This window comes from Aethalodelphis obliquidens, unplaced genomic scaffold (assembly GCF_003676395.1).
Source record: "Aethalodelphis obliquidens isolate GAN/ISIS:26980383/991018 unplaced genomic scaffold, ASM367639v1 scaffold22, whole genome shotgun sequence".
Taxonomy (NCBI): domain Eukaryota; kingdom Metazoa; phylum Chordata; class Mammalia; order Artiodactyla; family Delphinidae; genus Aethalodelphis; species Aethalodelphis obliquidens.
This window is the reverse complement of record NW_020837966.1, coordinates 3,413,491-3,428,691: the sequence shown is the minus strand read 5'-3', so window position 1 is coordinate 3,428,691 and position 15,201 is coordinate 3,413,491. Positions and strand designations below refer to the sequence as shown.

Genomic DNA, 15,201 nt, shown 5'->3' with positions numbered 1-15,201 from the left:
TCCTCTCAAATAACCTGAGACTGGACGTGGACCCAGCTGAGATGTGACCGAGATTCAAGATCAGAACCCAGAGTTGGGGCATATGAGACCTAAAAAGTGGAATACAGCTGGCTCCAAAGCAAAGAGAATTTTGCTGATTTTTAATCTGATAGTTATGCTGTCTTTGAAAGTGAAATGAATAAAGGCCTAGACTCCAGACATCTGTCTCTGCTAAGACATTCTAAGAGCATGGTGGTGCTCCTGGAAATTTAAATGAGAGGGCATGCTCCCAGAACCATGTGCCCTACAGTTCAATCATTTTAAATTCAGAAGGTCCCAGAAAAAATGGCACACAGAGCCAAAAAGAAGTGTAGAACATAATAAATGGCTGGTATTTAATAATAAAGACAGAATGCTTAAGGCAATTACAAGAGAGATTTCCTTTAAAACCATTAATGCAATTGGAAGAGGAATATAAAATATGTCCTAACACCAGTCTCTTGTTTGTGTTTCTCTTCGGACAGATAAAGACCCTTTTTAAAACAACAATGAAAGCAAAAGTGAACAATTAGCTAACCCAGTGCTCCAAAATTGGCTGATGATTATGAAGGGAAATTGTTCCAGGTCTTTTGCTCTCTCTGTCTACTTAGGGGCCTCTCACCATCTGCCACACACACCCAGGAAGGCACAGGTGTGGCCAAAGAGAGTCTGAGTTCAACCCCTCCATGGACACAAAACACCCAATCCTGTCTCCCACCAAAGTCCCAAAAAGGCTAGAAATGGCTCAGGCTCTGAGCATGCACAGCCCTCCTGCTGCTCCCAATTCTGCTAGCAGCATCGCATTTTTTTCTCTTGAGCAAATGATGCTTTTAACCTTCTTCCTAGTGGGGATCTCACTCTTGAGATGATCCTCCATTTTTTCCCATCAGTCATTCACCCCTTCTTCAGATATTTATTGAGTGCCAGCTGTGTGCCTAAGCTCTGATCACAAACTGAGAAACAGATGTGGTCCCTGCCCCACAGAACTCAAAGCCCTCAAAGGAGGCAGAGACTAAATAAGCAATTATGAATGTAATCAACTTCTTTGTATTTCAAGAGTATTGGTCAAAATAATGATCACAGTAATGATAATGGTTACCCTGAACTGGGATCATGTTCTGTACCAGACAGTGTGCTCAATACTTCATGTAAATCAATAAGCCCGTGGAAACCTGACAGCATTACAGGGAGAGTATCACCATCCTAAATATACAGAAGAAACTGAGACTCCAACAGGCTAGGAAATTTGCCGTGGGTCTCACCACCAGCAAGAATAAACAAGCCAGGATTCAAATCTGTGTCTTTCTCTCTTCAGAAGATAGCTAACATCTACCTCACCCAGAATATTAATCAGCAAATATAAGCAGACATAATGAATCCTTTTGTATCTCCTTGTAATCAAAAAGGCTTTTTGACCAGACAAAAGCTGTTTGTGGCCCACTGTTCTTCTGACCTGGGTTTCAGAAAATATTACTAATAAGCTGTAATTCCTCCTCCAGCTCTCCAATCTTGCTCCTTTTAATCAGAACAACTTCTACATTTCAGTCAATCTCATGTAGAATGAGAGGACAAAAGTCTTTAAAACCTAGAAAAAAAATTTTTTCATGGTGTTTACATGGTCTCAGCCACCTGAAAACTTTTAGGAAGAAGGATCAATTATGAATACATTCACATGCACGACATAATCACTGCTAAATAAGGCAAAAGCAAAGGTTTAATTTGGTTCTGAATTTCTTTAACCATACAGAAACTACGGTTTGGCGTCAAGGCATTTACATTCCAGAGTTAAGTTCTTAAAATCACACACCAAAAAAAAAAAAAAGTGTCCTTTATATTACTCAAAAGAACCCCCTTAAATCTAAAATGATAAAATAATTTACGGAGGCGGGGGCGGTCTGTGAATGATCCAATCAAGCAATCTTTCCTTGAAATTTCTCTGTTCCAGCTTTAAAGTAGGAAGTTTATATCTATTTGTGGGGAGGAAAGAATAGAGAGATTTTCTTCTCAGAGATGTTTCCCTTAGGACAATGCTATGTCTGTAGATGTTGCTGGATTTCCTCAAAGAATACCCTCACTCTATGGAAAAATAATTGCTATCCTTTCCCTGTAAAAAATCACAACCTCACAGACTTAGGCAGTTCTAGACCAGGCAGGAAAATCAAACCAGTCTCATGCCCTCATTTACCAGAGGTAACATGAAGTCTGAAAGGAAATGTGATCTAACCAAGGTCACATAGCTGATTAGCAAAACTTCAAGGCCCCTAGCTACTAATGCAATACTCCAAGAGAAAAAAATTACTTTTTCCCCCCTCTATTAATGACTACCAGCATGAGAAAAGCTGCTTTGTTTTGAAGCCTGTTTATTTATTTTGCTGTTGTTGTATTTTGCTATGGACAAGTGAAATGTCAGATCAAGGATTTTCTATAAGGGGCTGACTTTTATGGCTTTTAAAGGTATTCTAAGGAGATTATAATGTTAGATGACAAAGATTTCACATATAACCTCAAGTCACGCCTGTTATTGCTGTCAAATACTCATTCTTAAAGGCTGATTATGTCTCTTCTGAATTCCTACTTGTGATGTAAGAGGCTACTCCTGCCACAGACATATGGTGTCTGTAGCGCTGATTATGGGAGCTAGGAAGGTGGGTGGGGACCTGCTCAAGAGAGGAAACCTGAGTTGTAAGAGCATCTTTCCCTTCTAATTTTTCTCCTTTCCAATTTTAAAGATGTTTTCTCTATAAGAACATAACTGTTTAATAAAATAACTTGATACTCATTTCACATAATATTCATTAAATATAATTAGTTATCTTCATAATTAGTATACTCATATATTTGTAACATATTAAATGGCAGAAAAATCTCATTTAGATTAAGAAAATTAGCCATTTCATGAATTTATTATAAGTAACAACAAAAGCCAACTGCTTCAATAAAAGCTGCCATTAATATATGAAAATGTCTTTGAATGTTACAGCAATAATTGAATCACTTCTGGTCACGCCATAAGTATTTATTTTAAGAAAGAATTAGCTTTTTCTAGCTGAAATAAACAGATGACAACTTCATGAATTACCAACGATGCTGGTGATTACCAGTCAGCTGCGGATTTTAGTGACTGTATCACCATTATGAATTTCAATTAATTCTAACAAATATTTGTGGACATATGACTAGATGTCAGGTGCCTGCTCTCATGGAGCTCATGTTTTGCTGGAGGAGACAGAAAATAAACAAACAAATCATATAGGGGAGCTCAAAGAACAGAAGGAGTAAGGCAGGAACATAGCAGACACGAAGGAAAGGGAAGTAGCTGCTAATCCACCTGCAATCTTGAGAAAGTTGTGTGGCGCTCTGTAAGGTATGTGGGACATCCAGACTTTGTTCTTAGTATAAGCAAATAGTATAAGTAATAAGTAACTTGTATTTTTAAAAAGTCACAGTGGTTACTATGTAGATAATAGATCCAATTACCAAATTAGAGATGTCTCCCTTCTGTCCGTTACTAATAATACCAGTAAAGTGACGCTTAATCATTTTTACTAAATCATTATATCTTATTAAGAGATTTTTTTATTACATAGGTTCATGGGTCAGGATTTACCATTCTAGAAAACTTTTTAATGTATTTGATAGACCTTATTCTTTTTGATAGACCTATTAAATAACCCACTATAACTTTCGTCTTAAACTTATTTCTTTATAAGATTTTGTCCAGTGCAATTTAAGGTCAGTGTTAAAATTTGTGATTCCATGAGGCAACATAACTGATTGGTCTTTGGAGCCAGACAGTCTCAGGTGTGAATTTTGGCTGGTCCATCCACTGTGTTATAACCTTGGGCCCAACATGTGGCCTCTCAATCTTAGTTTCTCCTTATGTAAAATGGAGATAATAACAGTATCTCTCTCACATGACCGTGGGGAGAAGAATTAAATGAGATAATGCCTGGGAAGCATTTAAGCCACTGCCTATACCTAATACATTTTAAATAATGGCACCTATTACTCTTATCATTGTTCCTATATTCTATTAGTATTAATTAACCAGCAAAGAGAGCTATCCTAAAAATGTCAGTCATGAAATTTTTTTAATTTGAAGAATTAGGATTACTATACCAAATGCACATACTTGGAGTTATTTATATTATAAAGACCTACCCCACAAACTAAACTGAAAGTAGAAAACATGAGAATTAATTCATCTGTGTACATATCAGGTGCTTTATTAACAAACAGGCTTAAATGAGATTACAAAATTTCTGTTGAGGTGTCTACTTTCTACATTGCCACCAGATTCAAGCTTTACTTTAAAAATTCAATAGCAGTTGGCAAATTCCTAGACCACAAGACCCTTGATGAAATCAGCAACCTAGGGGCATTCCGGCATTCCTAAGGGCTGCCAAAGAATTTGCTGGAGAAAGACCCCAAGGTAATTTCTGGGATCTGCCAATGACCTCTGCAGTCAGCCATCTTAATGAAAGACACTAAGGTTTCTGGCAATGTACTATAGGACTCTGATATTATGGTTAACAGCACCACTAAGTGTTTATCTAATTATAACTATAGATATGCCCAGAGGGCCTCAATATCCCAAAATGTCCCCTTTCCAAACTGGCTGATATCTGAAACATCACAATCACACTGTGTATGCGGAAACAATAAAACCGTGCTTTAAAAGTATTTGTTTAATTGAAATGTTTAATAAAGTCTGAATTGGTGGTGTTTTACTATGTTTAACATATATTTAAAACAAATATGTTTTAAACAAATATTTATTTTAAATAAACATTCCCAGTTTTCAGAAAGCCCAATTGAGAAAACCCAAGATAAAAAGGAATCACAAAAGAACCAATGACTTGATAGGAAAAGAAAGGGCCTTCTAAAGCAACATTTCAGACTTCTCTAAACACTGTTACCTACAAATTAAGGTATACATGGTCATGATAGAAAAAAGAATGTTATAACAAGAAAGACTAAGACAAAGGGGAAACACATAGGGGTTTTATTAGATTATTCATTATTGATAAAATTAAAGATAAAAGACCTAGGTTTCTAAACACATAAGTAGCAAAGAAAAAAGAGAGTCACTAATGTGAAAACGTTCCACAGACAAATAAATGATAACTTTGGGAGGAGCAAATAATGTCATTTTTCCCCTCTGAACTATTTAGTAAGGTGACTGTTCAAACAAAACCAAATCAATTACCATTGCTATAAAGTTGTACTTTCTGTCTTTAAATTTGTTAATATTAATATTTTTATCTGGATTTAGAACAGGGGATGGTAGCAATATAATTAAGCTATAGAAATTATAAACTTTTGAGAAACAATGTTTGCGGTCCAAGATTCTATAACAGAAATGCATTTTTCTCTTTCTTTCAACTAGAAGATGGCCTTGTGGTATTTTTGGAACAAAGAAGTCTATGTTGTACTCACTACTTACATTGTTAGAGTGCAGAAGATTAAACCACTGGAGTCTTCCCTATTATGTATAGTTGATCACTCTCTTCATCTCTTTAATAACTGTTTCCTAAATCCAACTTAATTGGATTCAATAAATTTGGTATTTTTAGGACATCTGCTACATGAATGGAACTATACTAAGTTACAATGAGGAAATTTATAAAAATAATTTGAAGACATAACACAATGCCTAACCTACAACAAAAATTACTAGACATGTGAAGAAGCAAAAAAAAATGTGGCTTCAAAAGAAAACAGCACTCAATAGAAACAGAAATGACCTAGATGCTGGAATTAGCAGAGAAGGAATTTAAAACATCTATTGTAGATATGTCTGAGGACTTAAAAGAAATCATGAACATAATTGGTGCATAGATGGGAAATTTCAGCAGGAAATAAAATCAATTTTAAAAGATTTGATAAACAACAACGTCCTACTGTATAGCACCGGGAACTATATTCATTGTCTTGTAATAACCTATAATGGAAAAGAATATGAAAAAGAATATATATATATATCTGAATTACTTCGCTGTACACTAGAAACTAATACAACATTGTAAATCAACTACACTTCAACTAAAAATAAGATTTATTGAAAATTCTAGAACTAAGAGTACAATACATGAAATAAAATATTCCCTGGATGAGTTTAACAGTAGATTGGAGACCACAGAAAAAAAAGGGCTAGTAAACTTGGAGACCAATTAATAGAAAATAGACTGGAAACAAACTAAACAAAGAACCACACTGATCTGTGGGATGATATTAAGCAATCAAACACAGACGTGACTTACGTTCCAGAAGAAAATGTAACAAGAATGGGGCAGGTAAAATTTTGAAGAAATAATTGTTAAAATTTTTCCAAATATGGTGAGAATATACAAGAATCTCAGCAAGCTCCAAGGAGAATTAATATAAAGAAAATCACATCTAGTAACACCCTTAACCTATCACACTGTATAGTATACTGAAAATCAAAGATAAGGAGAAACATATCTTGAAAGTACGAGAGAAAAATGACTCAGTGTATCCAGAGGAACAAAGATAAAAATGATGGAGGACATTTCATCAGAAACATTAAAGATCAGAAGAGAATGGGATGATATCTTCAAAGTGGTAAAAGAGAAATATAAACTTTCAAGTAAAAATTCTGTATCCAGCAAAATTATCCTTCAAAAATGAGGGCAAAATACAGATATTTTTAGCTAACCAAAAGCTGAGGGAAGTTGTTGCTACCAGACCTTCAATGCAAAAAGGAAAAAAAAAAGCTAAAAGACGTTCTTCAGGCTGAAGAGATATGATAACAGAAGGAAACTCAATGAAATGAAGAGTGCCAGAAACAGTAAATGTGTAGGTAAATATCAATACATACTACCTTATTTCTTATTTAATTTTTTAGAAGACAGCTGTTTAAAGCAAAACTAAAACAAAATAACATCTTACAGTGTTTATAACACATATAATAGTAAAATATATGACTACACGAAGGAAAGTGGTAGGTAGAATACACTATTCTTGTTTCAGATGGAGTGGTACTTCGCACAGTAAATTAACTCAAGATACACTGTGCACTTAAGTTAAAGATGCCTATTGTAATCCTTAAAGTAACAACTAACGAAACATATCTTAAAAAGGGAGATTAGAACTTTCCTGGAGGATGAGGGTCACATCTCAGTTTATGGAAGTCCCACAACCTAGAACAGGGCCTATCAGGTGCTGAGTTCTGAATAAATTTAAATTAAGCCACAAATGGACACACAGGAATAAAACTAAAAGGATACGAAATGATAAGCATCATTAAAGAGGCAACAATAAAGTATCACTAGGTGAGAAAGACTATTATATGGAAAGTAGACAAAATAATTTTAATTTTGCATTTATGGAAAATACAGGTATTATGGGTTCTCTGTTGTTACACACACACACAGATGCACCGGAAATGCACACACTATTGTTTTTGTTCCCCTGGCTAGAACTTATAACTTTGCGGGGAGATTTCTTCTAGCCCTGGAGGAGGTAAATCTACTCACCACTCAGTCAAGACTCATTCTTCAGGGATTTGCACCAAGGTCCCTTGAACTCCCAGACCAGGCAAGGTCTCCTGTCCTGCGCTGTAATTATGCCCTGTGCTTATGTTTCTTTTCTTCCTTCCTCCCTCCCTCCCTCTCTCCCTTCCTTTTTATGGCTGCATTGGGTCTTAGTTGCGGCGTGTGGAATTCTCTCTAGTTGTGGCACGTGGGCTTTCTCTTCTTTAGTTGTGGTGCGCAGGCTCCAGAGCACGTGAGCTCTGTAGTTTGCAGCACGCAGGCTCTCTAGTTGAGGTGCACTAGCTTAATAGTTGTGGCGTACGGGCTTAGTTGCCCCACAGCATGTCGGATCTTAGTTCCCCAATCAGGGATCGAACCTGTGTCCCCTGCATTGGAAGGCAGATCCTTTAACACTGGACCACAAGGGAAGTCCCTGCTTATGTTTCATGTCACTCATCATGATCAAAATTTTAAAATTATTTCTGTCATCATGTCTTTAAAATCTGTCACTTGCATTACAGCGTGAGCTCCATGAGAACAAAGACAGCATCTGTCTAGCTCTTGGCCATATCCAAAACCCAGTGCCTGACCCACAGGACATCACTGATAACTATTTGTTGAATGAATCTTGGCACATGAGAGATGAATGAGATCTTAGAAATCATCTAGATATTACAATCTGTCTTTTTATGGATGAGCAATCAGTTCCTTGAGCAAGTAAATGGTCCAGTTGGGACCAGAACTACCAGAACCTCCATTTTCAGACCTCTAGACCAAAGCTCTCTCTGTAAAAGTTATAACGTTCTAGCCAAATGCACGAAAATGACAGTGTGTGTGCGTGTAACAACGAAGAAATTACTTTGACTTTTAAATGCTCACACTTAAAGATTCCTCAGAAACTATTTACATATCAGTCTTGTGAATAAATGACATATGGCAAGTCCTAACTAAGAAACATCTAATGTAAGATCTTAAAATGCAGAAGACTGTGAACCCTGGCCAAGCTGATAAAAAGAAAAAGGAGGAGAAAAGAAAAAAAAGCATCCCCTGATAAATTACATCAGAAAAGAGGGGCTTATTTTAATACAAAAAGTGTGAAAATTTCCTTCTCTTTTCATTTCTTTCTCCTATAGATGTGAACCCTACCTTTCTTGTTTAGTGCACAAAAGTCAATGAGCTATCTCTATAAAAAAATCTATTTCCAGTTCTGGGGTCTGGGTCTTCCGTGTTCCACCTCCTCCCTCAGCAAGGAGTTCAACACCTCACTCAGTCCAAGGGAGCAAGGATGGATTGGGGCTTAACAGAAATACATGAGAAACGCTGTGAGGGCAGTCATCTCCTCCACCCAGCAAGTACTTCTACTAAACCTGACCTTTGCTCTCCTTCACAACATACAGTTTTTCCCCAGGGCAAAGCCTCACTAGCCAGCAAGGAGATGCTGTCAGGAAAAGGACAGCTCTACTCCACTGTTTGCTAGATAACCTTCCTAAGCCTTCTGAGAAAGGCTTCCTTCTCCCAGTGGCTATCTCCTCCCTGGGTTCTCCTTCAACACAGCCTCCCAATGCAACAGGCTGTGGCAACGAGGTGGAGGAAGATGCTCCAGCAAGTATCACAAGCTGTCCCACCCCAAGATTTCCCATCAGTGGTCTCTACATCACTTCCAATCCAAACCCCTCACCCCAACTCTGAAATCAGGACACTGTGTGTGCAAGATAGGTGACAGCAGCTCGGCAGTGACCAGGAGGGGATGTTCAGGACACTGCATCCCCCCAGTTCCCTTCCACTCACACTTTGTTATCCCTCTGAATGTCATCAGGCCTTTTCCACCTACTACTTACAAAGCAACAAAGAAAAATTATTATAGAAAACTTTGTAATCAAAAAGGTTTCCGTAGGATACACAATGCAAAACCACAATTCTCGTTTTTTTCCCAGTGTGCACCAGCTCTGTGCAATTGGCACTTATTTAAGACAGCTTTCAAAGAAAATATGTTTGCAGTTCAAAGATAAGCAGGTCTTTAGTAAACTGTCAAAAGGACTTTTTTCTTCTTCACTGCCGGTAGAAAAACCCCAAAAGAAACAATAAGTAAGAGGAGAAGGCTTCTCTCTGAATTATACTACATGCACAGACCTAGTTTTCTGGAAATTCATCAATAGCTAGGATAATCAGGGCTAGGGGCTGCCCCCACCACCCCACCCTTGCCCCATCAACATAACGAGAATGAAATGCTAAAATGATCATATGTGATAATTAAGACAGTTTTTAAACTCTTTTCTTATAATTATCAATCTCATATGTGCTCTACATTAAAAACCTATGTTAATTCAAAGCATGCAGTTAAAAAAAGGGAAGATGCCATTTTAACAAGGCCTGTGTTTGCATCAATTCTAACTGAAAAGTGCCCTAATGGAAATATCAGGGAACAAAGAACAAAACAAAGAACAAAACCAGAGGCCAGTCTGGAACCCACAGGACACCATACAGGGGGACAAGCCCAAGGGCTAAACCGACACCAGTGTCCACAAGAAAGTTTTCCAGCCAATGAACCCACGCAGCTCTGGTTTGTGTGCAGGACACTGCACTGTAGGTTGTTCACATATGCTACCTACCCTTCAAAGGCTATATTTTGCCTCTTGCCCCAACATAGTTTTTGTTAAGAACTAACAACCTAGTGCCATATTTTAGGACCTACAGAAGGGACTACCAATGTCAAGGCTATAAGCTCATAAAGAAAAGGCTAAACCTCTGGAGAAACTGTAAGAGGAAATTTAAATGATAAATAAAATCCTGACAATAAGGAGGCATGACTTCCTTTTGGTAATTTTTGATGATTCTACCAATGAAAAACAAATTCTTCACTTTTAAAGCACATGATGATGCAAAGACACGAAGACTCCCATCTAAAGTGAAAGAAGAGGCAGATCCAGCATTTCCTTTTTATTTTGGAAATGGGATGGTGGAGTGGGGGCTAAGACTATGTAACTTGAAGCTGTACAGTTTAGGAAATGTCACAGAAACATTTTTTTTTTCTGTAGGAAAACAGTCTCCTAGCTCCCTCTGCTCTTCCCAAGCTAATAGCATGGAAACCTCCTCAACATTACTTCATGGTAAGCAGATGGTACTCTGAAATTTTTTTGATAAAAACAATCCACTGGCAGGTGTTGTAGAGAGGTCAGTGGAACCCAGATTAACAATTGATCAGTTCTAATGGACCGTCATAGCAATAAACTCAGAGCCTGTACACAGACCTGCTACCCCAGGAAGAGCAACCGGGCTGACACCCAAGCTGTTGACAGACTTGCGCATAACAGCACCAATGTTTCACAGCTTCAAAACCTTCATCTAAGCAGACATACATTATTTGATGCATATCCATTTTCTCCAAATCATCTCTTTTCCAGGTTTCCACAAAAGTGCACATGGTTTACTCTGACCCAGAGAACATTCTGTCATGGTCCAGAGAGTGAATGACACTCTGTAATATTGACAGATTATTTCAACATCTACTCTGTGCTCAGACCACAGCTGTAGCCTCTGATATTCGTCTTGTACTTATATAGAACAGATGACAATGGGGGAGGAAAAACTGGGCCCATCTTCTTTGTTCCCAAGAAAACAAAAACTATAAGACTCCAGAGACCCATTCTCTCAGTCTCTTTTTTGAGAGGGATACTCATGCTGCATTCGTGTTTCCACCACCACATTTGACAAGGGAATCAGTGTGCTGCACCAGAATTTTACTGTAAAGGATCAATCATAGGAAGGAAGTCAGAGCACTCTTAGAAAATAACAATTGATTCAGATGGACCAAAAAAAAAAAGTGATCTAAAGTTAGTTAAGCTAAACCACAGAACACTTTTTCTCTCCTGAAGGATAAATAATCCTGCAAGTCAATTAATCATTCCCTCCCTCACCCAGTTACTTTTTGTAGACAACTGATCTCAAAATAAAATTGACTATATGAGCCATAAACACCAGATTTTCCAAAAGAGTCCTTTGGAAATCTTTGGTGTATTTTTCCTGGTCATCACATCTGAAGGCACTTTGTGTCATTATTGATGATATTACCTTTGATTACCTGTTTAAGATGGTTTATCCATAATAAAGCTGCTATAATTCCCTTTGTAATTAATAAGCAATTTGTGGGCAGATACTTTGAGACTGTCAATGTCCTGTTCTTCATCAAACTTTCACCTGCTAGTTTTAGCATCTACTGAAGATTCTTGCCTGAATCAATTATTACCATAATTTTATAACTCCATCATTTCTTCTACATTTAGTAGTTGGCATTCTACTGTAAGAGTGTTTCCTTCTCTTTTATTTATCTATTTATTTATCTATTTATTTATTATCAGATTGGACTCACAGATTCTTATCAAGTTTAAGTTGATTTGAGTTGAATTTCTGTCATTTACAACCAGAATATTCCTGAAAAGCCTTCTGGAACTCCCAAGGAGACATAGTTTCCCTTGGCAATGCATTCAAGAGATCCTTACAATCTTCAGACCTAAAAGGTGCTTCCTGGTGCTTTCATCAAATCCCTTCTGGCCCACTCTAAGAAGTCCAAACCCTCTGAAGGGGAGGTACACTTAAGACAAATGTGACCAACAAATGGACCCTGGTGTGGCTATAGGAAGGCAAGGTGCTTCTTGCTATTTTCAGCTGACTCCTCTGCTCTTTCTCTATAGCTCTGCTCTAAGAGCGGGGCTGGCTTCCCCACTCCTCTCCAGGTGTTACCAACAGTCCCCAGGGCTTCTCCGCCTCCCCCTGGAGCCTCTCATGCTTGGCTATATTCTTGGTTCTATTTGCTTCACACGTTGGGTGTTATGACGGAAAATGACCCCCAATGGTGGGCTTGATATTTTCTGTTTCCCCTCCGGACCCATTTTTCACCCTTTTCCACCCAAAGCCTCAGAAAGTCTGAACCAAATCAACTACACCAACAGTTGGGTTCAGCCAATGGTGGGTACCAGCAAGAGATCAGAAGGCTAGACACAGTTATCAGTGTATCTTTTTCCCCAGATTCTACACTTATTAGCTCACCATCTCTCTATCAATTACCCTTTCCATATAGCTACTCTCCCTGGGTTCTAGAAACCACCCCCTCCCCTTGCTCCTTCAGGCCAGGAGTGTGGCTTGCCCGGGGGTACAACACCATTGCTTGTTGGTTTCTCTTACCATACATCTGTAAATATTTTCTTTATTAAACTTTCCTCCATTACCCCATTTGAGTGTGCATTCTTTTACAAGAGGTACAACCATGGGACAGAGACACAGCCAAAGGCTATCTTTGGTATCACCATCTTTTTCTGTGCTTGAAGATTTATCTTTTCCATACAAATGAAAACACAGCAAAATAAACACTACTTCCTAATTGTGACCACATGGCACTAAAAGAGATCTGTTCTAGCAAGGCACAGACTTAAGGAATTAAGATTCACCCGTTTTGCTAGCAGTGAGGAAAAGTCACAAACCCAAAATAACAATACAGATGAAATTTCCTTCTGGAGGGACCCAAAGGAACCTCCAAGTATTATTCAATTCACTTCTTGCCTCTAACTATGTTTTATATATACATGACAGCATCAAAGTCCTTCTCAACCAGACACAGGTGTGCCATGATTAGATATGAGATCCACAACAAAAGTTTATTAAGCAGATGTTCAAATCCCAGGTCTGTGAATGATTTAATTTTTAAATATAATTAACAGTCAATTCAAGGTTAGATCCATACATAACAACATTGCTTTCAGTCACTTAAAATGTAGCCATGGAAGAGAGATTTGGATATATTCTGCCATCTGTCTTATCAATTTACCATTAAAAGCTCTGGTGATTATTGTCAGTTGACTGATTAACTCCCCCAGAATTAGAGAGGAAACCTGATTACATGCATGTAAGTGTGTGTTATCACCTATTGTAACTTGCATAGTGGAAAATGGTTGAGGATCACTGTCCTGTCTTCTCAAAAACCAGGCACATTTATTTCAACCCTGTACCATTCTCTCAAGAGCCTTCTCTCCAAACCTCTGAACCCTGGTGTTCCCAGTATACCTAGTGTTGCTCCTTTGGCAGCAAACACACAAAACAATTGAACTCAAACTATAATCAATTACCTGCAAGTCTGCATCAAATTCATGTTTCAGGTGTGCTTCCTCTGCAGCCTCCACCAGACGCTGGCAAGATAGAAAGCAACACAAAGGATCAGAACTGTAGCCTCGACTCCATTTCAACAACATGAAAAGACCAAAGTTTCTCCATTGCCCAAAAATGACAGATCATATCATGGCATGTGAACTGTGACCTGCTGCCTTTGCTTCCATGAAACTGAAAATAACATCAGTGTCAAAATCTAGTTTTTGCTTTCATCATCCAATCATGTTCTGCATCCACTTTCGTAAAAATTCAAAGACACTGGCCCTTGAGGCCAGATATGGACTCCAAAACCTACCTAGAAAAGTGCATTCCTTAAGCATAGAAGGCCCTTAGTCAAGATTTATTGAATTGAATCGAGTCTAACTCTAAGTGGGCTTTCTTCCCCAATGGTTTACAAGTAGTATTTAATTCCCTCAATTTAAGGTCAATTCTTTCTGCACCCAGCTCTGGTACATAATTATCAAATGACAGCTATTTGAATTTAATGGTACGTCAATGCCACTTTGACAATCTGCATCCCAATAAGAAAATCACTAAAATGAAATCAATATGCAACACCTGTAAGTACACAACTCTTGTTATTCTTCTTAGCTAAGTAAATTCAACCAATTCATATTATTATGAAAATAATTTCATAAAATTCCATTTAACATCAATGAGGCAATTATCAAATCATTTATTCTTTAATTTGAACTTCCCAACAATAAGTTATTTCCCACCATGAAAATGTATGCTACAGGATATTGCAGAAAACTTGTTTAGTGAAATAATATTTTACTGAAATTTTATTGAACTAAAAGCAAAACCTTAGATTCAAGTAAAGAATTCAACCATTTCTATTTTTTCCACAGTTATTCTTGTAGCCTATGCTGTCTTTAGCTTGCTTTTTCTTGACATATTATAGAACTGAGTTTAACAGACCCTGTTTCAAAAATGATGACATTAGTATTAATTTCTAAATGATCACAAATCAACAAATGTTCCATGAATAATTATAATATTAAACTGGACATGGAAATAAAGAGAATGAAATTTATTTGGGTAAGTTAGGCAGCAGTACGAGCACTAAAGCCCTCTCTCTCCACCAGCGTTGCCCATAGACTGGAATCTGGGAGAGGTGGCCGATCTGGTTTCCCACATTCTCTTCAGATAGTCAGGAAGCAGCTTTGTCTTCTCTGGTCAATCAAAGAACAGACTCCAGGAGAACATTACAGGGCCAGAGCCAGAAGATCCAGTTCTAATTCTAGTGAAGATGCAACTCCCTACCATTGCAAAATTTGGGCAGGCCCTTCCCCTCTCTGATTCTCAGTTTCCTCATCCCAAACACATGAAAAGGCGATCCAAGATCAGTGGTTCTCAAAGTGCAGTCCCCCACCAACAGCATCAGTTTCACCTGAGAACCTGTTAGAAACTCACATTTTCAAGCCCCATCCCAGTCCTACAGAATCAGAAGCTCTGGGGCTGAGCCAAGCAACCTGTTTTAACAAGCTCTCTGGGTGATTCAGAAGCTGCTGAAGTTTGAGAGCCACTG

General features: G+C 37.9%; 1 protein-coding gene across 1 annotated transcript in view; it reads right to left on the bottom strand.

The window, feature by feature from the left end:
- Positions 1 to 15,201, bottom strand: part of CACNA2D3 (calcium voltage-gated channel auxiliary subunit alpha2delta 3) — an 899,902-nt gene that overhangs the window by 662,030 nt on the left and 222,671 nt on the right. The window contains exon 4 of the mRNA XM_027121113.1: positions 13,631 to 13,690. Coding sequence (XP_026976914.1) covers positions 13,631 to 13,690 — 60 coding nt within the window. The remainder of the gene's footprint in view (positions 1 to 13,630; positions 13,691 to 15,201) is intronic.